Here is a 25,906-nt window from a genome sequence, read left to right as displayed (position 1 = left end):
GCCCCCGCCCCCGCGCCCGCGGCCCTCCCTCGGTCCCTGCCCCACGCAGTCGCCTCCCCACCCCCGGGAGCTGGGCCCTGACACCAGCCTCCAGGTAGTGCACTCTCTGCACCAGAGCATGGGCTCCCCGGCCACATCCACCCCAGGGCTCAGGCCCCAGAGAAACGTGCGGCACACAAGGTGGCGAACCCAGAGAAAACCCCGGCAGGGAGCCGGAAGTCCCCAGCGCCCCTGTGACCCCACGTCTCTCACGTAAATTTAATCTTAGACACAAGGCAGAACATCCGAGCCAGCGTGTGGGCGCCCAGAGCTCTCCCCCGAGGCGCGCAGCAGAACCAAATCGCTTCACGAAACGGGGCTGCACGAGAGTAGCGGCCCCGCGGGCGGGGTCCCGCCACACCCACTTCGTCCCGTGAGCTCCTCTGCAGGCGCAGAGACCCTCACACCTTCCACCGGGCGCCTCTGCTCCTGTCTCGGCCAGAATCCTGCACATACGCGTCGACCCCTTCCAAACCTTGGGGCGCACAGAGCCCCCCAGGGGCCGCAGCACCCAGGGTTTCTGGACTGCAGATCCGGGCCTGCTGGTGAGCTCACGTTTGTGTGGCGGGTTGTGGGCAGGCGTCCCACCTCTGGCCTCGGGACAGAACCCAGACTCGTCATCGCGCGCTCCCCCTTGGGCGCTGGCGAGACATGAGTGTCTGCCGACATCCACTTAGTTTACACAGCAAATGCTTAATGCTGACATGTAGCCCAGACAGCCTGTATTCCAGGACTATCTAGAATAATCTAACATGCACACTGCTAGCCCATCAAGTGGAAAAGGTAAATATCTGCACCGTGTGCAGTGCAGGCCCCCAGAGCGGGACGGCGGGGTGGGGGGCGGGCCAGAGGGCCACAGGGTGATCTCCAGCCTGCACCCCCCCCAGCCCCTGGGGCCTCGGGGAGCCTCCACGGCGGGGGCGGTCTCCATCTTCCATGCAGGGCTGGGTCCCGGAAACCGCACTAACCCGCACCGTGTTCTGAAACGGCCCTTCACCGGCAGGCACAGCAAACCTGCACACCTGCACACCTGGGGCTCCAGCCGCTGGACGGCACAGAACAAGGGCTGGGCCGCGGGCACCCCACCTCCGCCCCGCGGCCCGATGCCGCGTGCGCCACAGCCACACATGCAGCCTCCACCAACGCAGCCGAGGACGTGCAGAAAGGGGCAGAAGCTGGAGTGCGGTGGGTGGGGCACCGTGGAGGAGACCGCCTCTGCGGGCCAGGGGCTGGGGCGGCGGCAGAAGCCATGTCCCCAGGACGGTACGGTGCTATGGGGACGGAACCGTCCCCGGGTTGTAAAGTTCACAACAGCCACAAGGGCAGTTCTGTCAGATGGCTTGTGTGGCAGCGAGTACGAGAAAGAAAGAAGCCGGGGAGAGGCAACGTGACAGGGTCCTCTGGAACCCCGACCACCCAGACCCCGGCCACGCAGCCACACAGAAGCTCAAGGCCACGGGCATGAGCGAGACTGGCCAGAAAGGCTGCTCAGGGGCCGACAGCAGAGGCACCACGCGAGCAACTGTTTAAGTTCATACTTGGTTCCTTCCCACCAGATTTCATGGTGTAAACATGGCTTACAGATTTCACATAAATGGATTCCTGCCCAGGGAAGAGCTGAGGAGTGAATGCATTCACAGGCCCGCGGTCTGCTCGGGGGGGTGGGGGACACTGCTCCTGTCCCCTCTCGCTAGTCCCCACGTGACCGTGTGCGTGCTCAGACGGCCTGGTGACCAGCTCACGGCTTCCGGCCAGGACGGCGGCTGGGAGACGGCCCTGAGCAACAGCATCGAGGAGGGGCTCCCGTCTGCACACGGGACGTGAGGCCAACAGACAGTCACGACGTCTGTGTCCTGCTGTCCTGACAGCTGAGAAAGGCTCAGGCCCCTCCAGAATCACCTCTGTCAGGGTCCCCGACACCCTGACACTTCCCAACGGTTAGCTGGCTCCCTGGTTCTATCACGGCTGCGCTGGAATTCTCTGGTACTCGGAAATACAAGCATGTGATGGAGTATTAAAAACAAACACCTAAAGGGGCGCCTGGGGGGCTCAGTCGGTTGGGCATCCAACTTTCACTCAGGTCATGATCTCACGGTTCGTGGGTTCGAGCCCCGCGTCGAGCTCTGTGCTGACAGCTCGGAGTCTGGAGCTGCTTCGGATTCTATGTCTTCCTCTCTCTCTGACCCTCCCCTGCTCACGCTGTCTCTCTCAGAAATAAATAAAAAACATTTAAAAAAAAAAAACCTAAAAAGAAGAGACTGGGGGCTGTCCCGTGTGGGGACAAAGGCGCAGGGAGCCCGAGAGAAACCCCAGCACCTGCCCCTCGCGAAGGCGTCGGGCACAGCACAGGCCAGCTGACGGAAGGCTCCACAAACAGAAGCCGGAAGGAAGACCCTCCACCCACCTGGGGGGACACTGAAGCACCTCCTTGGGCGCACCGCGGAGGTGACGCTTGGTGAGTCCCCCAAGTGGGCCTCAGAATAAGACATTTTAAATAAACCTTAAGTTGTAGCCAGGAGCTGACGACAAGCCACAAGAACGAGACTCGGCAAGGATGAGAGTCCCCGCTGTCTCCTGAGTGCTCAGAGCCGGGCACACGTGTTCCCGAGTCCCTTCAAAATGACACAAACCTCCCTGCAATCTATACTTACTGCCTCACTTTTTCCAACTATATGTAATGAAGGCACATGTTTCTGGCAATAAAATTTCAATCTTCAGTAACACTCAGTTTCTGTCGTTCCACAAGGAGCCCTAACAGCTGGCGTGGAAGGGCGGACTGGAGGGCTCGTTAAAGACAGGCTAGTACCGGGACGACCCCTGGGCTATTGGGGCGCGCTCTGCCCTCGCCCCACCCTCGCCCCTGCACCACTGGGCTCCCCGCCTCCCCCCGACGGCACCCGATGAACTCTAGGAAGAGCATGCACCATTCAGCCGGAATTCTCAGACGGTTTTCCCGGACGCGGTCATGGAGTGCCGGGGTATCTATCCTCTGATGATTTAAAAGGCCGGAGAACAGCTCATGTTAAATCTCTTCTCAATAAACTCTGCATCTAGAGGAAACTAAACTGCCTTATTTAAATAGCCAGGTCTTGAAATAATGAAGCGGGAAGCGTGGCTGGGCCCCGGGCTCAGAAGCGGCTGGAGAACCACACTAGGCGCCGCACCTGCTCCCCCCCAGCCCCCAGACGTCCCACGTGGAAACACACATCACCGCTCACAGGAGGAAGGGAAGCTGCTCAGAGCTGCTCTGTTCTGTTCCTCTCCTCAGAGCCGGGAATCGTGTCTGGAATGTAACAGACGCGCCCATATTCGTAGCATGGATCGACCGGCGTGTCCCTTCACAGCCAGGAAGTCTGTGTGCGTGCACACCTGTGTGCGGGTGCGTGGGCGTGTGCGCATGCCAAGGAAGATTTTCCTTCTAATTCTCGTGGTACTTGTTCTGTTTCTTTTCCACTTTCACGTGGAAATCTTCCACACTTCGGAAACCAAGACCCGTCTGACCAAGGAAGGCGTCCCGCTGCTATTTTGGCCGTGGTTTCCTCCTTCCTTTCTGACAAGCACAGAAAATAATGGTGCGTCCTGCAGGCGATGCTCTGGACTTGATGGAATCGGGTGGAACACTGCCCTCTGAGGATTTATTTGCTGTCGGCACTGGGAGGGGACTCAGCTTCCACACTGTTCCACACACCGAGTAGTCTGGCTCCTCTGGCTGAAGTGTGCCCTTCATGCCACGCCAAGCCCTCACGTGTGTCTGTCTCGGCTCCGGCAGGCCCCACTGGCCTCTCTCTGTCTTCCGCAGTTTTACTGAGATGCACCCGACAAAACGCTGTGGAACGCGAGGGTGAGCGACGTGGTGTGACTGGGGCACGTAATGTCATCGTCACGGCAAGGTGAGCTGACATCCACGCCTCACAGCTACCGATGCTCGACCCTGTGATGCCAACTTCCAGGATCTGCTCTGCCACCGCCTTTGAGTGCTCGATGCAGCGCCGTTAACCAGCCATCTGACGGCCCCATCGCAAGCCCCTTCAGCCTTGCGACCCATCGGAAGCCCCGCTGAAGCAGCCCTCGGAGTGGCTCTTCTGTTTCAGAATTCGCCGACTGCCACTCACACGTCCACCCGCCTGTCAAACACCAAAGCAGCGTAAGCGCGCCCGCCCCAGAGCCACCCGGGGCCATCCTGCTTCCCTCTGCGTCTGTCCCAGGCGGGCACAAGGCTGGGCCTGGACACAACCCAGGGAATGCGCTGAGCCTTCTGGGAAGACCTCCCCCACCCCCCAGGACAGCTGCGTGTGACCCCAGGCCAGATCCTGTTGTCCACAAAAGCAGCAGGCCCGGGAGGACTGGCCACCTCGACGGAGAGGGTGGGGCCCAGGGTGAGTCAGGAAGGGCCCCAAAGACCAGCAGGATGGGCACGTGTGCCAAGTGAAGGGCTCCGTCCAGCAGGCGACGGTGTGGGAGCCCNGGGGGGGGGGGGGCACGGGGTCTCCGGCCCTTCTGTGCCACCTGGCTGCCAATCTACAACTGCCCCAAACTAAAAAAATAACATATCCCCAAATAGAAAAGATCCCACATTCTAAGAAGCTGTATCAAAGTTGCCCAAAGAAATGGCAGGTGGGGTTTCCTATGTCACACACACCCCCCGCCCTCCAGCAACCAGCAGTGTGTTCTCTGTATCTGAGTCCACTTCCATTTTGTTCATTTGTTTTCAGATTCCACGTACAGGTGAAATCACCTGGTATTTGTCTGGCTTCTTCCACTCAGCATAATGCTCTGCACGCCCATCACGTTGCTGCACACGGCAAGACCTGCCTCCTGCTGACGGCCGAGTCATACTGCGCTGCGGGTGCCCACGTTTTCTCTACGCACCGGTGTGCAGGCGGGCAATGCCGGTCGCTTCCCCGTCCTGCCTACTGTGAATCACGCTGCGGCCACCATGAGGGTGTGGGTATCTTTCTGAATAAGTGTTCCCATTTTCTTGGGGGGCAATGGGGTTGGTACCACCCCCCAGTGTCTCTCCTTCCCGATTTTATAGGATGTGGCGTGAGACTCTGACGGTGGCGCCCAGCCTTTATCAGAGGGACAGCACCACAGGCACAGGGAGGCGGCGGAACGGAGACGTTGGGGAGTGGGCCCGGATGGCGGGCCGAGCTGCCCCGCACACCCCCCACCCTGTGTGTGATCAGGGAGGGATTCTGTCACTTGCCACCACCAGGATCCTAACTGCACCATGTGTTTCCCAGGAGAGTAGTTAGATTTAAAGATCAGCAGAAGTTACTAGCTCTTCATAAGTTAAGTCTTTGCATTTGCAAACAGGCAGTGTCTCCACAGACTGTCGCCAGCCACTGTGACTGTGTCAAAGCTGCCTTCACACGGGGTCACAGTGCTGGACGCCAGGCTGGTGTGTTTCGTCATCACAAGTGCGACCCCTTCTGCTTCCTGTCCGGATGTAGAAGAACGCCACTGACGTGTGTGGATTAACTTCATCACTGAATGCTTTCGCTGCACATCACAGGTTTGCAGTGGATTCACTGGAGTTTTCCAGAAGCAGCGTCACATTTGTGAATAACTCTCCCTCCTCTCTGACACTTCAGAGTTTACAGTCTCTTCTTGTTTAATCACGGATTGCAGTAGCTAAAGCTTCTAGAAACTATTTAAATAATCATGTTTATGTCAAACACCTTTGTCTTGTCCAACTTTAACATTTAATTTCCATTTTTAAAAAATAATATTAATGAAATACTGTTTTTCAATTTTATTGAGATTAATCATTGTTTAATCAAGACACGCTGAATTTTATCAAATATATTTTCAGCATCAATAAAGATGACCAAAAAAGGGCTATTTTCCTATTGATAAATTATTAACTTATTAACATGCTGAATAATGTTACCCAATTTTTTCCAAATACAAAGCCACGCTCACACATCTAATAGACAGACTGCTTTCTGCTTTGCTGCTGGGCCCCCCATGGGGCCCACGCACGGGCAGCGGTCTGCGGCGCTCCCACCGGGCCCCGTGGTCTCCGAGTCTTCCCGGCCTCTCTGGAGCCAGACGGCTCGCACACGGCTGGCATCGGCTGTGCCCGGACAACTTGAAATATCTGTACCCGGCGCTCGGGAGCCAGCGGCTTTGACACGTGACTCATTCTGCTTTCGTCTAATAACGGGCCAACTTAATCGTTCTCTTTCTTCTTCAGTCTGTGTAGTTACACATGGTTTGCTAGGAAATTACCTATTTTTGCTATTTTTTCAAAATTCTTTGAATACAGTTGAACAAATTAAGGTCTTAAAACTGCTTTAAGTGTGACAGGTTTCCCTGGAGAACCAGAAAGATCAATGCAGGAGGCCTGACAGTCACCCCCGCGGTCACCCCGAGGCCTCCTGCCCCCTCCCCAGATTCCTCTCCCCAAAGGTGGTCACGGCTGCAGGTGGCGACAGGGAAGAAAGTGGTCTTTCTTCTATGATCCCGCTAAAGTCCCCAATTCAGAGACAAGAGGAGCAAACAGCATACACGTGTGTCTACGGAAAAGGGGCTGGTCTGCTGGTCAGGGTCCAGGCCACAGAGGGCGGCCCCGGCCCCAGCCCCCACCCATACGGCTCCAGAACCGCCCGGGAAGGCTGCGCCCTGGGCGACTGTAAACCCCAAGTATCTGCTGCTTCGTCCACACCGCAGGGGGGACTTCCACATGTTGCAGGGTGAACGTGAAGAACGGAAAGTGCTTTAGAGAGTCTTTGGCTTATTTCTTAAGTGGTTTAGGTTTGGAATTAAAATAAATTTTCAAAAATGCACCACTTCAAATACGCGCTGTAAAATAAGCAGGGCCATGTCTGCTCGGCACGGAAGTTGTAAAACAACAGCGCGGAAAAGGCTCACTGGTGTCTGTACTAGGCCTGGCAGAGGAGTTCCCAGCAAGGCTCCNGGCGCCAGTGCGGGGGCGGACGCGGCCCCCAGACTCGCTGCCATCTGAGTGAGCGGCGGCCAGTTCCCATGTCCCGGAGGCTCACAGCAGGCTCACCCAGGCAGTGTCTCCAAGCACAGCTCAGAGCCCCCGATAAGCTCCCACACCCAGAACAGGCCAGGCAGAAACACCTGCTGGAGGAACAAGTGACCCCGAGTCGCCATCCTGAAGGCGGGAGCCCTCAGAGCACAGGGAAAGGAGTGCTCTACACCCCAGGACACGCCACGGCTGCCGCGGAAACCCACGGTCCCACATCCACGGAGACGGGGTCACAGCCTCTCAGACGCGCCGTGGCCGGACCGGCCCGGGGAGAAGCCCCGGGGCTGTGGGGACAAACTGCCTTCCCCCCACCGTGACCTTCCCAGGAAGGGTGCCGACCACACCCCGGGAGCCTCCCGAGAGGGAGCACGAGTGGGCGGCAGCGGGGGCACGGACACACCGGGGGGCGGGGGGGCGGGACGTGAAGGCAGCGGCGACAGACGGGAGGACGGCGAAAGGTGTGGGCCGCCGAGCCTCCGGAGCCTTCCCTCACCCCCTCGTCCCGCTCCCGGCCTCGGAGGCCCGTGCAGGTGGGCTGGCGTCCACCCTGAGTGCACAGGTGTCCCGGACACGTGGCCCAGAGCACAGGGCACAAGCCCCACAGCCAGCCACGCCAGCCATACAGGGCCACCGATAAAGCCACCATGCGTCGGGGAGAATTCAGGGCCTCTTTTCCATACTTTCCCCTCCTTCTTCTGTTCTTTTTCTTTTCCTGTGCGACACCGAATGGCCGTCCTGAGAAAGATCTCCCTCTAACTGTAAGGATACCTGGCACAGCAGCCCACGGCCATGACCCGTGCAAACATCCTGAGGTGCCCTGTTGCCCTCCCTGCCCCGCGCGTGCTCTGTGCTCGTTACGACACAGGAAGTCACCATTTCTGTAAAACTCGTGAAGGAGAATACGCTTGTGTGCCACGTGAGCGCGGCCACATCGTCATTTTGAGCCACGTACTCACTACGGAGGGGCAGACACAGGACAAGGTGCAGCCGCACAGGCCACCTCCGGGGAGGCGCCCCACGCCCCGAGCAAGGCCATAGCCACACCCGCGGGCCGCACGGGGTGCGGGCAGGACGCGTGCACGGGAGGCGCCCCCGCGCTGGGTGAGACCCTCGGCGAGCCCCCAGGTGCCCGGGAGGCTGCAGCTTCACAGGCCCGACTCGCAACAAAACCTCACGCGGATTCCAGTCTTGCCCAAGTCCCAAGTTCATACCATTACCGTCTGTGACCCACTCACTCTTAACCCAAAGTGAGGGTCTGGGGAATGCCGTGCACAGAAAAACACACAGAAAGCGACCAGATAAGGGTCCCGCGATCATTTGCGCACACTCCCCCTTCTCGTGGCCTGATGTCCCTCCTGGAAGCACCACGTCCCCCAAGCCAGCTGGAGCACTGGCCCCGTGGACAAGCCCACTCCGCACACACAGGACGTGAAGGGACCCTCAGCCCTGAGGCGCTGGCACCCCTCGCTCCTCCCCACGGCCCGAATGACCTCCCTCCCGCTCGGCCACCCTGCCCCCTGCCCCCAACACACTCCATCCCGACCCCTGGCCCCTGGCCCTCCCGTCCTCCCCTCTTGTGGTTCCTCTCTCTCTCTCTCTCTCTCTCTCTCTCTCCATCTCTCAAAACTGAATAAATGTTAAAATAAAAATTAAAAAAAAAAACAGAGACACCCTCAAGCACTACATACCATTCAAGTCTGACACCTGCCCCGTGAAAACTTCTGGAAGGTTCTATGCCATCTCACTGGGTATGGGCAGAGAACGGTGTGAGGCTGAGGGCGAGCTGAGCCCCGGCTGAGCTGGGTGTCAGAGGGCCGGGCCAGGGACCCGTGCCACATGGACATAAGGGGCCCTGGGGCACCCTCCCTGCGGCCACCAGGCAGGGACTGTGGAAGGCCACTCCCCAGCAGGCACACTGTCAACCTGGCCGCCGGGGGCCCAGCGCCCAGGGGTGCGCGCTGAAGGGCAGGGCGGAGGTGAGAGCCGGCCCCGCCCAGGCAGGAGCACCCTCCATCCCAACATCTCAGAAAGCGTTCCTCGGACGTGCTTTCCAGAATCAGGGCTGTAACCCCCTCCCGCCCCAGTCCCTCCACACTACAGGGAGAAGTCACCCACAGGTCAGTGGTCCCCACTCGGCCACCTTTCATCTCTGACTTGGGTTTTCTTGCCAGGGACAGAGAACAAGACAGAGGGTGACACGGTCAGCCTTGAAGGCCTTCACTCTTCCACATCTCGGGGTGTGTCCCCAGGGCCCGGGCCTGTGGCTTGCCTGCGAGCTCCTGGTGACAGCAACACGAGGCGCCTGGCGGACCCTGGGCCCACAGAGCTTCCCTTCTGCGGGGACAGACCGGGCCCGCTGAGACACCCACACCAGGTCACACACTGTCCTCGGAGGGGAGTCACAGAGACCGAGAAGGGGCCCAAAGACCCTGCATCTCGTGGGTGCCAGGCGCAGAGGGCCCGGCTGACTGCCTCGGATGGTGGCCCCGGTGGCCCAGGGTCCCAGGCAAACGACGGCTGGGAAGCACTCCAGTCAGGAACCGGCTCCGCGGTGAGGGCAGCCAGCTCCTACGCGCAGGGGCCGTGGGTGTGCCACGAGCCGGGTGGGGGCTGGCAGAGGTGCCTCGGGGCTGCTGGGACAGCCTGCGAGCTCGTGAGGAGGTCAGGACTGGGGTGAGCGCGCAGGGGAGCGGAGCCGGGGCCTGCTCGGTGTCGGCCCTCCCATCGCCCCGCGGACCTGCCTGGGGCTGTGCACCTTCGGGAGAAGGGGATCAGGGCAGACTGGCCACCGGCCTGAGGCCACACCCCGCAGGCAAGGAGGAGGACCATGTGTAGGGGACCGTCCACTGGCCTGAGGTCAGCAGGCCTCCCATGGGGATGGCGAGCTCTGCGAGAAATGGAGATGCAAAGTATTTAGATCTGCAACGTGCTCTCTAAAGAAATAAACAGGGGCGCCTGGGCGGCTCAGTCAGTTAAGCGTCCAACTTCAGCTCAGGTCATGATCTCACAGTCGTGGGTTCGAGCCCCGGGTCTGGCTCTGTGCCGACAGCTCAGAGCCTGGAGCTGCTTCAGATTCTGTGTCTCCCTCTCTCTCTGCCCCTCCCCTGTTTGCTCTCTGTCTCTGTCTCTCCAAATAAAAATAAAGACATAAAAATATTATAAAAAAAAAAAAAAACAGTGGTGACCAGCAAGCAGAGACAGGAGTAACTCTCAAGTTCCTGCCGCCCAAACACTAGCGAAGTGACCCTGTGACATCAGTGGCCCTGATGGGAAAGATGGCGGCTGCGGCCCCCAGCCCAGCCTCCCTGCCCAGCCTGGACACGCTCCAAACCCCGGGCACCGTCCCATGCTCCATGCATCCGGCCGCCAGGGATGGGAGAGCTGTGGTACAGACAACCACAGATGTGAGAGCTGGCTCGTGACAGCTGGCACACTCATGCCCACAGATGTGAGAGCTGGTCCACGGACGACCACGGGCATGAGAGCTGGTTTACTGACATCCACGGACGTGAGAGCTAGCCACACACCCGGGTACAAGTCTGTCTACTCTTGCCACTTCCTGACATCACGTTTCACATCCACCTCAAAAATCAAAGCTTCCAACCTCACAATATTTGGCAAAACTGCCCCTTAGCCTGCACCGGGGCAGTGTCTCTGGGAAAACCTGTGAAGGCTTCCCAACTGGCTCTTGGGCCCGTCAGCCAGCCACACCCAGAGGCCAGGGCGCTGGCCCCACAAGGCCCGGCCCACAGGCAGGAGCTGTCACAGCTGAGTGACACGTGGGAAGAAAGCCCCAAGGTCGGCCCACAATGGCTGTCAGGACGGCCGCTTGGAGAGCCCTCTTTCCTCGGGGTACCGCCCCCCGACCCCTCTTGTGCCCAGGGTGTCGATGCCCTTTGCCTGGAGGGTGGGCAGTGGGCCCCCACCAGGCAAAGTATGGCTTCTGAGTATCTAAGCCCCTTAGCGTCACCCTGATCCCCTTGGTGGGGCCGTCTGGGAAGGGCACAGAAAACATGAACATGCTATGGCACAGATGGGCACGGGGGCCGAGCTCTGCGGACAGAAAATGCGGAGCCCGCAGGGAGTCCTACCCCTCCTGCTGGAAGACCCCACACTCCTCGGGACACAGCAAACCTGGCAAGGGGCTCGGCGCCTGCAGCCCAGGAGCTGGCTGACTCCCTTCCCTCTTCGGGTCATCCGCCTGTGAAAAAAGTCCCAGGTCTTGTCACTCAGCCACGTCCCCTCCCCACGTCTAAACCCAGAAGCAATGATCCCATGAGGCTCTGGAAAGCTGCTCCTTTCTGTGATGCAGACTCGGGTGTGGGGACCCAAGGTGAAAGGCAAACACTTCCTGCCCTCTGGGCCCGTCGGAAGCCACACACCCCCGTTTAAAATCAGCGTCATGTTCTGTGTCCTTCGTTACCCTGAAATGAAACTCACAGAGTCTACACTTCACCAAGCATCAGTTTTTTATTTTTTATAGTTATTTTTATTTTCTATTCTTGTAAATAGTTTATTGTCCAGTTGGTTTCCATATAACACCCAGTGCTCATCCCCACAAGTGCCCTCCTCCATGCCCATCCCCCTTCCCCTCCCCCCACCCCATCTGTCCTCAGCATCAGTTTTTTTTAATGTGTTTTTTTTGTTTGTTTGTTTTTTTTCCTAGGAGAGAGAGAGAGACAGCGTGAGCAGGGGAGGGCCAGAGAGAGAGGGAGTCACAGACTGAAACAGGCTCCAGGCTCTGAGCTGTCAGCACAGAGCCCGATGCGGGGCTCGAACCCACGAACCGCGAGATCATGACCTAAGCGAAAGTCAGACGCTTAACCGACTAAGCCACCCAGGCGCCCCAGCATCAGTTTTTTTTTTAAATCAACATACAGCCGGTCCTGAACCCCGGGGTCGAAGCACAGAGGCCCACTTACTTCTAAGCCAGTTTTTCCCGGTCAGTACAGTAGGGAATCGAGAATGTATCCGTCCTCCTCATCAGTTTCTTGATAATGTTTTCCTTCCTTCACGTGACTTATTGTAAGAATACGCAGCATGTGACACATACAACATGGAAAATATGTGCTAATTCACTACGTTACTAGGAAGGCTTCCAATCAACAGCACGCTGCCAGCAGTAAGCTTTGGGGAGTGATGCCCCTAGCCCTTGGGTTGTTCAAAGGTCAACTGTATGTCAAGAGTGATAATTGGAAAGTAGTCTATATTAAAACACATATTTACACATGGGCGTGTTAAATTTACACACAGACACACCCAGATACACACACACTCATTTGGCCTCCATCTTGGAGCTATAAAAATTCTAGCAAAGGCCCGTATAGAAAATCTCAAGGAACAAACATGCTGCGTTCCATGGCGAACCGCTGGCAAACTGTGGGTGCGGTCTGGGGCGCCCACCACCCCTGCAGGGAACACCACTCGGCCACCGCAGCTCATCAGACAGAAGTCACGGAAATCAGTCTTCAGGCTCTCGTTTTTTTCCCTTACATCTCAGATTAAAACGTCTGTTTTCAGGCTGCTAATGACAAGCTGTCAGAAAAGCACACTTTAAACATTAAACATAACTATGATTGACCATGTAGTAGCCAGAACTCAGNGGGGGGGGGGGGGGGGGGGGGGGGAGCCAAGGGCTGGGTGAGGACGCTGTGCGGCCTCTCAGCTGCTCCCAGCACTGCGCCCTGGAGGAAGGACCCAGGTCACCCTGTCCGGCCCCTGCCCAGCCGCACAGCGGAGCCCGGACACCAGTGACGGGCGGGGAGAGAGGCTGTCGGATGCCGCCAGGTGGGTCCTCTGCGCAACAGCAGCAGCAGGGCCCTAGGAGGCAGGGACGCTCCCCCCCACCCCCCAGGCCACCAATCCTGAGTCCTGGCCCATCCCAGGAGCCACCTGTTTTTAAAACATGCTTTTCTGCTTAAAGCAGCAAGACTTCCGTCTCCTCTAACTAGAGCCCTGTAAGCAGCAGCTGTAAAACAGTCTCACCGGCATCTTCCACACCAGACTGGATCATCCCCGAGAGCGGGGCTCCCCCAGACCTGATTCAGTAAGGGCTGTGTCACCCCCGGAGCACACCCCGCATGCCTGAGGCCAGACAGACAGGCCCTGAAGGGCATTTCCTCCCAGCCCCGCTTCTGAAGACTATTCTAGGTACCTGCCGGTTCTTCCTACTGTCAGTCACAAGCGGTCGGAGAGAAGGGAGCCCACGGGAGCACGTGAAGGCTGTGACAGGAATCGCGGGCTCCGGGGTACCAGCGCCCGGCGATGTCAGAGTGCCCAGAAGAGCTTCTGGATGAAGGCTTTGCATTTATTCAGGCAACAACCAAAGTCAACGAGTGTGCGTAAGGGCCATCTCACCCGGGCCCCGGGGCGGACACACGGGCGAAAACCGTCCTGACGCTTGGTCGCACAGGAGAGAGGACCCAGAGTCAGGGCCACCACCAGTGAGCCGAGCACAGGTGACTCGGGGCTCCACGTCAGAGCGGGGTCTCCGCTCAGGAAAGAGCCGGAGGATGGCTCGGCGTCAACCAGAGCAGAGAAGGTGGAAGGCAGAGAATGAGGTTCTGTCACCAGGAGCAACCACAGCAAGGTGACTTTCAAGAAAGGTGTCTGTGTGACTTAACCCGGAGCGGAGCGCCACCAACACCGAAAACAGAAAAATCAGTGAAACCAAAATGTTGGTTCTTTGAAAAAAGTCAACAAAGTTGAGACAAGCGATGGGAAGAGCCCCCTCGCCGCCGCAGAGTGTGCGAACGGCCGCCCCCTCAGCTCTCCGCACGCAGGAGAAGGGCGGTGGCGGGGACTCCGTGAGTGGGGCGGTGACCCACCACCGGTGCGTGCCCGTGGAGGCGGGTGCTGCCAGGAGCCATGCCCGGGTCCCAAGCCTGCCCGGCTCCAAGCACACTCACCCACCACCCGACCAGAGACCGGAAACAGACTCGTTCCACCAGCGAGTCCCTGCGCCCGGGGCTCGCTCGGCGCCAGCGTCAGGGCCAGTGCCACTGACCACGAGTGTGCAGCTGGGACAGCAGCAGCGTGCAGGGGGCGGGTTGGACCTGCGCGACCCGTAGCCTCGGTACCGGCAGTGCGGTCGGCCTGCGTGCGACAGGGGAGGGCGGCCCGGGCTCCCCCACTCCGTGCCCCGCGCCCCAGCACACGCGCCCCCGCCGGACACCGGGCACGCCCGCAGAGCCCAAGTCCGCTGCCCCCAACCCAGGGGCTGTTCTTCCTCTGTGAACACACCGCTGGAGCCACGTTAAATCCTGGGGGGGTGGGGGGAGGGTTGTGGAGTGTGTGTCCTCTCACGAAACGCTACAACTTCGCTTCCACCCACAGTGGAGGCTCCTGATGCAGCAGCTGCCGTAACACGCCTGGACGGGCCTGCGGTCTGTCTGTGCCACCGGCATCTAAGGCGATGCAAGATGTCACACAGGATACCGATGAGGCATTTCAGGGAGGCTTTTTGGGTCACTCCATGTAATTTTTTTCATTACAGAAAGCTGGAACTACCGAGGTTATCAAGGCTCCCAGACATTTTCTCCCGGAATCCAGGATACGTCCCCGCCTCCCCCTGGTCGAGCTCTCTTACACCGCAAACGTGGGAGCATGCATGTCAGGACCTGGCATCCCGAGCTCCGTGGGAGGCGCTCCTCGAGGGACCCCGTCCTGGAGGGCCACCCCGCGCCCCTCTCGGCTCACCGCCCTGGGCTATCCGGAGCTCCTCACCCTCCAGCCCAGCCCTAAGCACCCCCTTCTTCCCCTTCCGGACTGATTCACTTATCAGTAGTGAAAATGCAGACAGGGTGCAAGCAGCCCCCACGGCCCCCGTGTGCGTGCAGGAGGGAGCTCACTGTCCCTACTCAAGGCTGTGCCCTGGGGGACCCACACCTCACTGCTTCTTCCTACTGGGCCACCGAGGGGGACCCTGAGCCATGGGCCCTGTGCACAGAAGGAACAGGGACTCAAACACAATCAAACCCATGCCACGTCCTGGCCTTCAGGCCCAGTTTCCGCCACTCACTGGCTACGCCAGACCATGCTGACCACACCGCCCACGCCAGCCACAGAGCCTCCCGAGCCGGCCGGTCTCTCCATTTCCTGCCCCGTAGGGGCCCCGGAGGCCGCCTCTTCCTTACTTCTCCAGACAGCCCCCAGGCCCCAGGGACTTCAGGCTCTGGCCACGGCTGCTGGCCCAAGAGGCTACCTGTGGTCTCTGGGCCCAGGGCATCTCCGGGCCTCCTAAGCCCCTTCAAGTCCATCTCCTGTCCCACGGGGCGGCCGGGTGCTCGGAGTGTGAGCCATGAGCCGGGCGACCCCAGCGTAGGGCCCCTCTGCCCCTCACGTGGGCTGTGCCCATCCCAGGAAGATGAGTGGGAATCCCTGCCTCAGGGGGCGAGGCTCTGACCACACGCAAAGCGCCTGACGACAAACCCAGCTCCTGCCTGCTAGCTCCCGGGGCCCTGGCCCCACACCCCAGCCTCCTTGACAGGCCGCCCCCAACCCCCAGGCCCCTCCCAGGCTCCCGGGGGCCCCCTCCCCTCAGCCCAAGGAGCCTCCCTTCTTGGTGCTCGCCCGTTACCCACAGCCCCCGGGGATTTCTCCTGCAGACCTCGCATCCCAGACAGCACGGGTGGGGTGGGTGCAGGAGACGGGGACAGGGAAGGCAGGACGTGAGGGGCCTCAGGGGCCTCCCCCGGGGCCCTCGAGATGCTCTAGCGCTGAGCCGCTGTGCGCGGCCAGTTCAAGGAGTGCCCCACAGAGGCAGGCAGGGCGAGTGGGCTGCCGGGAGCACTCGTGTGGGGAGCCCCCAGGGATGCTCCCTGCTGCTCCTGGCCGAAGCTCCCGCCCCTGGACGAGGGCCCAGCTCTGGGGAGACACTAAGCCCAAGGCCACCGGAACCATGCTATTAACAGTCCCTGAAAGTGAGTCCTCTGGGCCCGCACCCACAAGCCCCACTGAGGCTGAGCCTGGGCAGCAAGGCAAGGCCGCCCGGCAAGCTGGGAGCCCAGACCTCCGGCCCCAAAGCGCCTCTCCAGCGGCACCAAGCATGCCTGGGCTGCGGAGGCAAGGACAGGGCCCTGGTGGCTTCCGAAACAGGCCAGGCCCCACCTGCTGGCATCCTGAACGGTCCCCAAAACGGACCCGCTTTGGCTCCGCCGGATGGTCAGTTCCTGCCACTCGGCCACATCCCCACATCCTGCCAGCGGCATCAACAAGCACGACCCCCTCCCACGTGGCCGGCCTCCCCCTCCCACCTGGACGGTGTGCAGTGTATGCACTGCCTGGATGCGGTGGTGAGGGCGGTGACGGCCCTGCAGCAAAAACAGGAAGTTGCAAAAGATCTGAAAAACCATAGGTGATGAAGGAGAAAAAAGCAAAACACGTGCCCCCACAAATTTGTTTGTCACTTGGACAGATGTCATTCTTAACAGAATGACACCTGTCTTCACCAAATCCCAAATAACCCCAAGTTAGAGCACAGCACTCCGGGCACTCGAGTCGGGCAGCCTCCTGCAGCGCTGGGAAAGCGAGGCCCAGGGACGCCGCCCAGTCAGGCCTGGGACCCAGGACTGGAATGGAACTTTGAGCTCCCCTGCAGGGCACAGGGGGGCAAACTCAGACGGGATGCTCCACCCAGCCCCTAACTCGCCCCAGGCCGCTCAGGGCCACGCCTGCCCCGGGCTCTGCTGAAAGACGCGGTACCATGCTTTCACCAGCACTGACCAGCGGGGGCGCCTGGGCGGCTCAGTCGGTTAACCTTCCTCTTGATTTCAGCTCAGGTCAGGGTCTCATGGTTTGTGGGCTCGAGTTCCACGTCAGGATCCGCACAGAACGTGGAGCCTGTTTGGGATTCTCTCTCTGCACTTCTCCCACTTAGCACGCTCTCTCTCTCAAAATAAACAAACATGAAAAAAAAAAAACTAAGAAGCACTGACCATCCAACCCAGCTCCCAGCTCCACGTGCCCAGGTTCGCCCAGAAGGTCAGAGCCCCCCAGCCTGACCGTCTACGGGAACGTCTCACAGAAGGGCAGGCATCCACGGAAGGCAGCGAGCCCGGAGCTGGGGCCAGGTGGCCGTGTCCTCCCTCATCTGCCCTGTGCACCCCGGCCGCACCCCAGGACTGATGAAGGGTGTGGCTAAAGAAAGCCCCTGAGCCAGATGGATGAGGGTGCAGCCCCTTCCAGGCAGGCCTCCGGGCCCTGAGCGCAGGGCGTGCCCTCCCTGAGGACCAGGCCCCTCCCAGGGCAGGTTCTTCCTGCAGCTCTGGGAACACGGCTGCCACCCAACAGAGTCCTTGCTGACAGCCTGTGCACCGTGGAATCGCACCCCCCTAGCACCCCCTCGGCAGGACTGCAGAACGTCCCAGGCACCCGGGAGGGGCGGGGACTGACGCCCAGAGGCTGGGAGGGGAGAATTCACCTGCCAGGGGCGCTCTCCGCCCTACGCGGGGGCGGGTCCTCCATGCTACGGGCCAGGGGGAGGGACTGCGGATGCCACCACTGCCCGGCTCCTGAGGACTAATACCACCAGACTGACCCTCGAGTGTGGGATGCAGCACCAGCCCGACACAGAAGTGCCCCATCCCAGGGTTCATTCGGGCTGCGTGAGGCACAGAAATAGAGTCCCGGGAGCCCAAGGTGGCCTGGGAAGCCCTAAGGCAGCAGTCCTTGCTCCCGCCTCACCTGCATAACGATGCTGGAGGGTGTGGCGCTGTGACAGGCACATTCCACCCTGGGAGATGGCCCCTCCTGGGAGGTCCCAGCATCCTGTGGCCTGACCCAGGGGTGGGGGGCGGGGACCGGGCAGTGAGCAGAAGTGCACCAACCCTAGGGGAGCCGCTCCACTGACACAGTCAACAGTGTGCCGGGTACCACTGTCAGGGCCGTGGGAGCACCACCATCAATGGCATTATCACAGGGGCACAGCAAGGTACCACTGCTGGTCGCCTAGCTTTTAAAGGCAGAGGGCAGAGCAGGCAGCAGGCAAGCACAGGGAGACTCGGCCATGCACCCACAGCTGACGACGAGCGGATACTGCGTGCCGGCCCGGCGTGGACAGTGCGGTCCTGTGGGAACGGTGTGGCCCTGGAGTGGGCGGGCGGTGCCTGGAAAAAACACAGGCTCCTTGGGCACGCGAGCCGAGGCACAGAGGACCGTCCGCTGCAGCTCAACGCAGGAGCCGTGCTGCATCTGTAACCAGGGCGCGCACCCAGCAGAAACCCGCTCGGCGCTAAGACGGGACAGAAGTGCTGACGCGAACAGCAGGAAGGGCGGCAGGGGCAGAAAGCATGAGCCAGACTCGAGGGTCCCAGACGGTGGGACTCGGGCGCTCGAGGTCGGAGCCGAAGGCAGGACTCTGGAGACGGGCCAGAGCAGCGGCTCCGAAGGCCGCAAAAGGCCGGGAGGAACGTGTTTCCAAATGAGCGTGGTGACAGCTGTCCCACTGCAGACACTTTCTGAAGTCCCCGCCGGGCGAACTGTGGGACACGCACACGGTCCTGTGACAGAGACGCCTGGGGGACCCGAGCTAGAGCCCACAGCCCTCTCCCGACCAGCAGAGGGGCTCTAGGACCCTCGTCTCGCGCTCTGACAGGTCCAGGAACGGGCAGGGCTCCCTACACCCTGGAGCAGAGCCCCAGATCCCGCCCGCCGCGCCCAACACCATGCAGCATGCCGACGGTCACATCAGCAGTGAGCACGCAGCCTGGCACTGAGTCGGGTGGGGAAGGGGCAGCGCAGCGCGGGCCATGGGGAGCGGTCCCCAGAAGAGACCCCGCGAGCCTGCCTGCATGAGGAGGCCGGAGAAGCTCAGTATAAGCACAGCTACAGAAAAGCACCCCGTCCAGGCCGCGGACGACCAAACTGCCCCAGGCGCCGGGTTGGGGAGGGGAGTCAACAAGGCACGTGGGGTGACAGTCCCAGACGCCCAGCAGGGGAGAAGGCCGGAGCGCAGGGGCCGCCCAGCGAGGCCGTCCCATCGGCCAGACACAGGAGCCCGTGCCTGGGGGCAGCCGATGGACCAGCCAGGCGGCCCGGGCACCGCTCAGCCCCGGACCCAGGTAAGGACGAGGCTGCCGCCCCAGGGAGGCCTTGGGTGGGAAGGAGGGGACAGAGACCTTGAGAGGGGGTGCCTGGGGCCAGGTGCCAACACCAGCACCTCACCCTGCGAGGGACCCCCCTCGACCTGCCACAGCCCCGTGCCGGGTGTCACTCCTGCCTCCCTGATGCACAAACAGGCAAAAGAGGGTAACACGCGACAAGAGGCGCGCCCCAGCGTCCACATCTTCCTGTCACCACGTGTCCCTGCAGTCCATGGCCTGCAGCCTCGCAGGAGCCCCGGGGGCGGTTCCCTGCACGGAGGCCCAGGCCTGCCCGTGCCTCCTGCTGTGACCCTCCCGTTCCCAGAATAACTGCTAGTTGCTCAGGGGGCCCGAGAAGCGAGAAGCGGGGCAGAAGAGACGGATGCCTGAGCCCAGGCCCTCCACCGCGGGGAAAGCAGGGGTCCCCCAGCCTCCGGGGGGCAGTCCCAGATCCAGCTCCCGTGCTGGCGGGACAGAGCAAGGGCAGGCAAGGTGGAAGAAGGCCCAGGGGCAGGCTCGGGGTGCAGCCTAGCCTTCCCTGGACCGACACGCGGGCCACCCCAGACCCCCCAACTCTGGATTCATGTGAATCTTCCCACAATCGCATTTCTGGATTAATGCTGCCATCACTTGAAAAACCGGAGGCTTTCATATCACTTCCACATTTTCCATGGGGCTGGATGAGCCGTTGCTTTATCCGCGTTCATGGGTAAAGGTCAGAACCCTGAGGGCTTCCTCATCAGTGTCTCTGCCTGTATGTACAATTATCCGAGCTCTCCCGGGAGCCCAAGGTCACACCTGGAGCGGACCAACTCAGCCCCTGCCCCCACTGAGGAGTTCAGTGTGAGCACACTTCTCAGGTTCAAACACACGCAGAAATACGATCTGCTCCCCCAGAAGGGGAGGCCCTGGTGAGGGGACCCAGGCGTCAGAGTTCTGTCTCCACTGCAGGGGGAGGGGAGGGGGCCTCCGGGCAGAGGCCGCCACCCCAGAGAAGGAAGTGTGCCACAGGGCACCCCTCCCGGGCCGGCCAGGCAGGAACTGGGCCTCGAGCCTGGAGGCAGCTGCTGCCCCCAGCCTGTCTGGGGAGCAGGTCAAGGCAAGAGAGTCTCAAATGCCCTAATTAACTACAGCAGCAACAGAAGACAGAAGTCAAAGTCACCTTAGGTTTACCTGGGGAACATGCCACATCCTCCCTGCACCCTCCCTTCCCCAGCCCCCAAGACTGTATTCCTTAAGCTCCCCCATGTTGGAAGGGCCCAGAGAAACATGGGGAGAGTCAGGCTGCGTCCCAAAAAGTGGCGACAGACAGGTGACCAAGACGGTGCCCAGCCCCCTCCACTGCCATCCTGACTAGCCACCTGTCCCTGTGCTGATCCCCCACCTACTGCACCCCATTCCTGGACCCTTGAGCCCACTGCCTGCCTGAAGGGACAGAGGCCAATGCTGAGATGGTCCACATTTAAGGAACCACCATTCTGCGCCCCAGCTTCCTCCTCCCCCGTCAGGGTCAGACGGTGGGCTCCACGTGGGAATGCTCAGGGAGGCAGGCCTGCGTCCGATCTGTCACTTCCAGGCTGGACCCCACTCATCATGGAACCAGCACAGGCCTCTTCCCCCAGAAACCTGCGTACCACCTGAGGCCGCCCCGGAGAGCGCTGGCCCCCTCCCCTGCCCTCTCGCTCTTGAAGGGACACGGTCTGTGTGCCGACAGCGTGTGTGACACAGGCCCTGAACTCAAGTGGAGGGAGCGACGCTTCTCAGCGATGTCCCACCAGAATGTGACTTCTCGGGGTCCTCCAGGCCAAGAGACAGTGGAAACAGATGTGCCTCGATGTAAATAGCCAGCAAGCCTACGTGCAATGCTCGCTTCACTGGAGTCAAGACGCGCAAAACCCCTTAAATGGAAGAAGTGCCTCCCCTGCAGCAGAGAGCACTGCTCGGCACCTCTGGTGCTGACAGAGACAGGAAACGCCCAGGACAGTGTGGGCCGAGGGCACCGTGCACTCAGAGGCTGCTGGCCGGCAATGTGCCTCAGCCATCGGGAGGAGGGACGGGAGACACCTGCAGCCTGCATACGGGTCACGGGTGCAAGCCCCACTTCTAGACCACGTCCAAGGCCAGCAGCACGTGCTGTTTGTCCAGAGCACGAGCAAGGAGTGTGCAGCGCCCCAAGGGGCCCACAGGGAGGCCCAGCCCGGTCAGCCCCCACCCCTGCACCTGCTCCAGGGGCCGAGGAGACAGTACATATGCTACGGCCCCAGAGACCCAGCAGCCCCGGGCTCTCTGACACCAGCTCTCCACCGCCTCACTACAGTGGCGTCGTGCACAGCCTCTCGTGGGCAGTGGCAGAAGAAGTGCAGCTCCACGGGCTGAGCCCCGGGCCCGGGTCTCCCTTCTGCCTCCTGGGAATCCGAGTGGTCAGGGTCCTTCAAGGCCTGAGTCCAGATAAGCCCCATGGGGAGTGAGTGTGGCCAGAGAGAAGGTGCAGGTGAGGAGGGAGCCAAACGCAGGTGTGCACACGGCCCAGGAAAAGGCCTCTGAAACAAGATGACAAAGCCTGGAGCCCACGAAGCGGCCACAAGCCTGGAACGTGGCTAACGGAAGGTAAAATGGTGCAGACGCTGGACAGCGGTGAGCAGGCCCTCCAAAGGTAAAACCCGGAGCCACCAAAGACCAGGCAGCTCCCCTCACAGGCACGTGCCACGTCCACACAAAGCCTGGACGCAAATGCTCAGAGCAGCACTATTTGCAGCAGCCAAAACCTGGAAACTGCCCAGATGTCCATCAACTGACAGTGGATCAACCAACTGTGGCATGTCCACACCGGGGCACCGTGCTCAGGCCTAGGAAGGGAAGAAGCACCACCACCTACCGCGGGCCGAACCCTGAAAACATGATGTCCAGTGAGTGCAGCCAGACACGGAAGGCCACGCATATGATCCGTTACAGGAAACCCCCAGAGCAGGTAAACCCCAGAACAGGTACCCCCCAGANCCACCCACAGCAGGTGACCCCTGGAGCAGGTTAATCCCCAGAGGCAGGAAGTAGCCTGGTGACCACAGGGCTGGGGTTTCAGGGGACAGTGGCTGCTGGGGCATCATTTTTGTTTAGGCACAAAACAGGTTCTAAAATGGACTGTGGTGGCCTGTGCACAAGTCTGCAAACACCCTGAAAACCACTGCTTCACAACCGCCACGTAAAGGGGTGAGACGTGTGGCGGGGGACGGGTGTTTCCGTAACGCTGTCACCACGGTCCTGAAGCCACAGAGAGATCCATGCCGTCAGGGCCACCCGGAGCAAGTGACATGGGCAGGAACTGACCGCGGGCCTCCAGCTGGAGGTCCCCGTGCACCCCACCACGCCCGTGTGCCCGAGTGCTGGGACAGGAGCTGTGACAAGAGCCAGCGGGGACGGCCCCACCCACAGTACCAGCGGGGGGTCTTGGGGCCCAAGTTGCTGCCAGGCTGGGATGGGAACAAGGGCACAGAGTGCAAGCCTGATGGCACAGGAGAGACGGGGGCAAGTGCCCAGGGCAGCCGGCCCCCCTCACTGGGCCCGGGGCAGGGCTCATGGACACCCGCCGCCGAGAGGCCGTGGAGGGTGCAGCGCCGCACCTCTGCAGAGCTCATTGCACAACCGCTCTGCAAGCCCGGGTACAGGGCTGCTCAGCCGTTGACCAAGCGAAAAGGGAAACCAGCTCAAAACTGCCAGCGAGCTCCGGGTGCACCGCAGGACGCAGGGCCCACGGCAGATGCCCCTGGGCTGTGCTCTCGGAGCCCTGCCACTCGGCTGACCGCCCTTCCCAGGAACAGCCTTGCCGTGTAAGTGTGCGACCCAGCTCCGAAACCGTGGCTGCAAGAATCCACCTTCTGACTTCACTCTTAGCAACGATGTAAAGAACCAAAAGCTGGAAGCCTCCCTTGTCAAAAATCCAGCCACCTCAAGCGAAACATCTAGGTATGCAGCCCTGGCTACCCCTTTCCAGGAAAACGGGCAGTGAGGCCACGACTCTGCCTAGGGTTACAGAAGAGCTGCGGCAAACCTGGAAAAGCAGGAAAGTCACGGCAGCCCCAGGCACTCCCAGGCCCCCATCCAGGGAGATGCTCGTGCAGGTTCAGGAAAGGCCACTGGCTTGGACAGAGGTCCTCAGAGTAAAGCCCAGGGGAGCCGGCCCTGGGTTCACTGGGTCACAGCTGTGTTCACGATAACACAACACCACCATCTCCGAGTCCCAGCCTGTCTCCTGAGCCAGCGGCGGAGCCTTCTAGGGGGCAGGACACCTGAGCAACCTGCTCGGCCTCTGCTCTCCCAGTTCCTACCTCCCGACGCGGGAAACGCTGGGCGTCCCTACCCACGTAACCGAGAACTCTTCGGGGCCCTCCCTGGGCCTGCAGGGTGTGAGGGTGACAGCTGGAGAGGAACGCGGTGCAGCTGCGGGCACCCCTCGAGGGTGACATCACGGGGAGGAGGAATCTGGGCCGCGCCAGCGTGCGGGGGGTCACGAGCCGGGGCGCTGAAGAGAGAAGAGCCGCCTGCCGGACAGGTCTCAGCGAGTCACCCCCAGATGGGGGTAGGTAACAGGGGAGACTACGGACGCCCAGACGCACAGACACACACCTACCACAGGCGCGTCCCTCACGGCATGCCGTGCCGGTTCCCGACTCAGACGCCCTCCCCGCGACGACGAAGCCGGGCAGGAAAGCATTCCTTCCCAGGCCTTGCCACCTTCTGAAGCGTGTGTCGCTCAGCACGGGCACATGTCGGGCAGACGAGTCCCTGAGCAGATCTGCTGAAGCCCCCCACAAACCGAGGCACTCACGCCCCTGTCACTCAAGAGTCCACCGCTCTCACCAGCCAGGTCCTCTCCCACGGGCACCACCACCCCGCGCCCCAGCCCCGGCAGGCGCCCCACAGCAGGGCTGAGATTGCTGTCCACGCCGCCCCTCGGGATTGCACCCCACACCCTGAGAAACCTATGGCTTATGGTCAGATACTTGTCTGTGAGCCCGCAAACCAAAGACAGGCTGCAAAAGTAACCAGTGCAGTGTTTACCAAGAGAAGCGTTCCTTCCCGAGGTGAGCACAGCACACAGCTGCACACAGCCTTCACGACAAATGGAAATTCGGAGAGAATGTGTTGCCAGATAAAAGTAAATTAAGTCACCCATTTTACTGTCAACAGAGAGAAGCGCGCGTATACAGCTGAAACACAACAAAAATGCTAGAACTCACAATCAAAGATTACTGGAAAGAATGTTTGCACAGCAAAATTCTTTCTCCCTTTGAGACTAAAATGCCCCACCATGCTTAATTTTCCTGACATTTCTGAGGCTTTGAAGCCTCAGCTAACGGATCTGAATCATCTGAGCAAAACCGTGTTATAGTGGCATGTTACTGGAAAGCCGAGAATAGAATGCTAAATATACAGACACACACCCATACAGGGCACTTTTGTAGAAACGATCAAACGCAAAACTCGATAAAGTTGTCCGAGGGAAACGGCTCGCCCCCAGCAGGCAAGGAGCATACACGGACGCCTGGAAGTTAAAATAAGAAAAACACAAAAATAGCACCTCCTCTTTGTTAATAAAATCAAACCTAGCCCGTCCGCGACCTCGGCTTACTGAAGCACTTCGCCCCTGCCCGCTGCCGGCAAGGGAAGGCTCGGCCAGACGCCAGAACCCTCTCCCGGAATCGAAGTCGTGCTGGGGTCAGGGTCGGGCCCACACCCACCGCTCACCTAGCGCGGCCGCCACAGGCTCCGTCTGTGCCATCACCCTTTTTTCTTAAACAAGCACGCCACTTGGAGCCGCATTCTGCTTTATTTGGGTTGGCGGTGTAAGTACCAACAGAGGGCTGGCACCGCGGCTGAGACACCCAACTAGGTCAGCCCGGCCTGCCTCCTGCCTCGGGAGCCCCCGGCTTCCCAGTCTCCTGCTGCTGGTCTCCCGAGGGCCGCCCTGGGTGCCTGGGTGGGAGGCCCCGGGAGGGCAAGGCCTTGGGCAGAGTCCCTTCCCTTCTTTGGCCTTGGGAAGCTTCTAGGCGGCATCTTTCTCTTTAATAAAGAGAAACAGACAGTCCTCCCGAGCTGCCCAGAGACCCTTGTCTGAGGACTAGACAGATACTAAGTTACAAGGGGAAATAAATGAGGGCCCCCGCTGGGGGCCCAGTGAGCCACCGACCCGGAGGCCGGCACACCCCGCCTGTGGCCAGGGGCCAGGGCCGTGGAGGGTCCGGGGCCAGAAGTCAGGGGCTGGGGTTTGGGAACGAAGGTCAGGGTTGCGCCGTCAAGACTCAGGAACCAGAGTTGGGGCCCATGGACTAGGGTCCTCGGATCAGGATTCGGGGACCTTGGACAGGGGTTAGAAATGGAGTTTAGGAACTGGGGTCCAGGGTCCCCACTCTGAGGTCGGGGTTCAGTCTGCGCAGTTTTGAGGCAGGAGGTGAGTGGCCCCGGTTCCAGGGTTTGGGGCAGCGCTCAGGAGCCCGGGGTTGGGGTCCCGAGTCCTCGGGTTTAGGGGTACCAAGGTTTGGAGTCAGGGTCCAGGTCCTGAGGTGCGGGATTCAGGATGTCAGTCAGTCCAGAACCTGGGGCTCCGCGCTCACGGTCGGGGACCAGGATGTGGGCCCCCGGGGCCCCAGGGCGCGGGGCTGAGGGTCGGGGTCGCGGTCTGGCCGCCGCCGCCACGGCACTTACGTCGTCGAAGAGCGAGCCCACGTTGGCCGTGACCAGCAGCACCGCGGTGCCCGGGGCGGCCGCCCTGCCCCCCATCCTGGCCTGGGCC

General features: G+C 60.7%; 1 protein-coding gene across 3 annotated transcripts in view; it reads right to left on the bottom strand.

The window, feature by feature from the left end:
- Positions 1-25,897, bottom strand: part of INPP5A (inositol polyphosphate-5-phosphatase A) — a 163,769-nt gene extending 137,872 nt beyond the window's left edge. For all 3 annotated transcript variants that reach the window (XM_077763011.1, XM_077763010.1, XM_077763012.1), the window contains exon 1: positions 25,819-25,897. In XM_077763011.1, coding sequence (XP_077619137.1) covers positions 25,819-25,893 — 75 coding nt within the window. In that variant the 5' untranslated portion in view covers positions 25,894-25,897. The remainder of the gene's footprint in view (positions 1-25,818) is intronic.
- Between the last annotated feature and the right edge of the window lie 9 nt (positions 25,898-25,906).

Source organism: Crocuta crocuta, unplaced genomic scaffold, assembly GCF_008692635.1.
Source record: "Crocuta crocuta isolate KB4526 unplaced genomic scaffold, BGI_CrCroc_1.0 scaffold466, whole genome shotgun sequence".
Taxonomy (NCBI): domain Eukaryota; kingdom Metazoa; phylum Chordata; class Mammalia; order Carnivora; family Hyaenidae; genus Crocuta; species Crocuta crocuta.
Note: the sequence above shows the minus strand (reverse complement) of the source record. Positions and strands in the feature narration are given on the sequence as shown.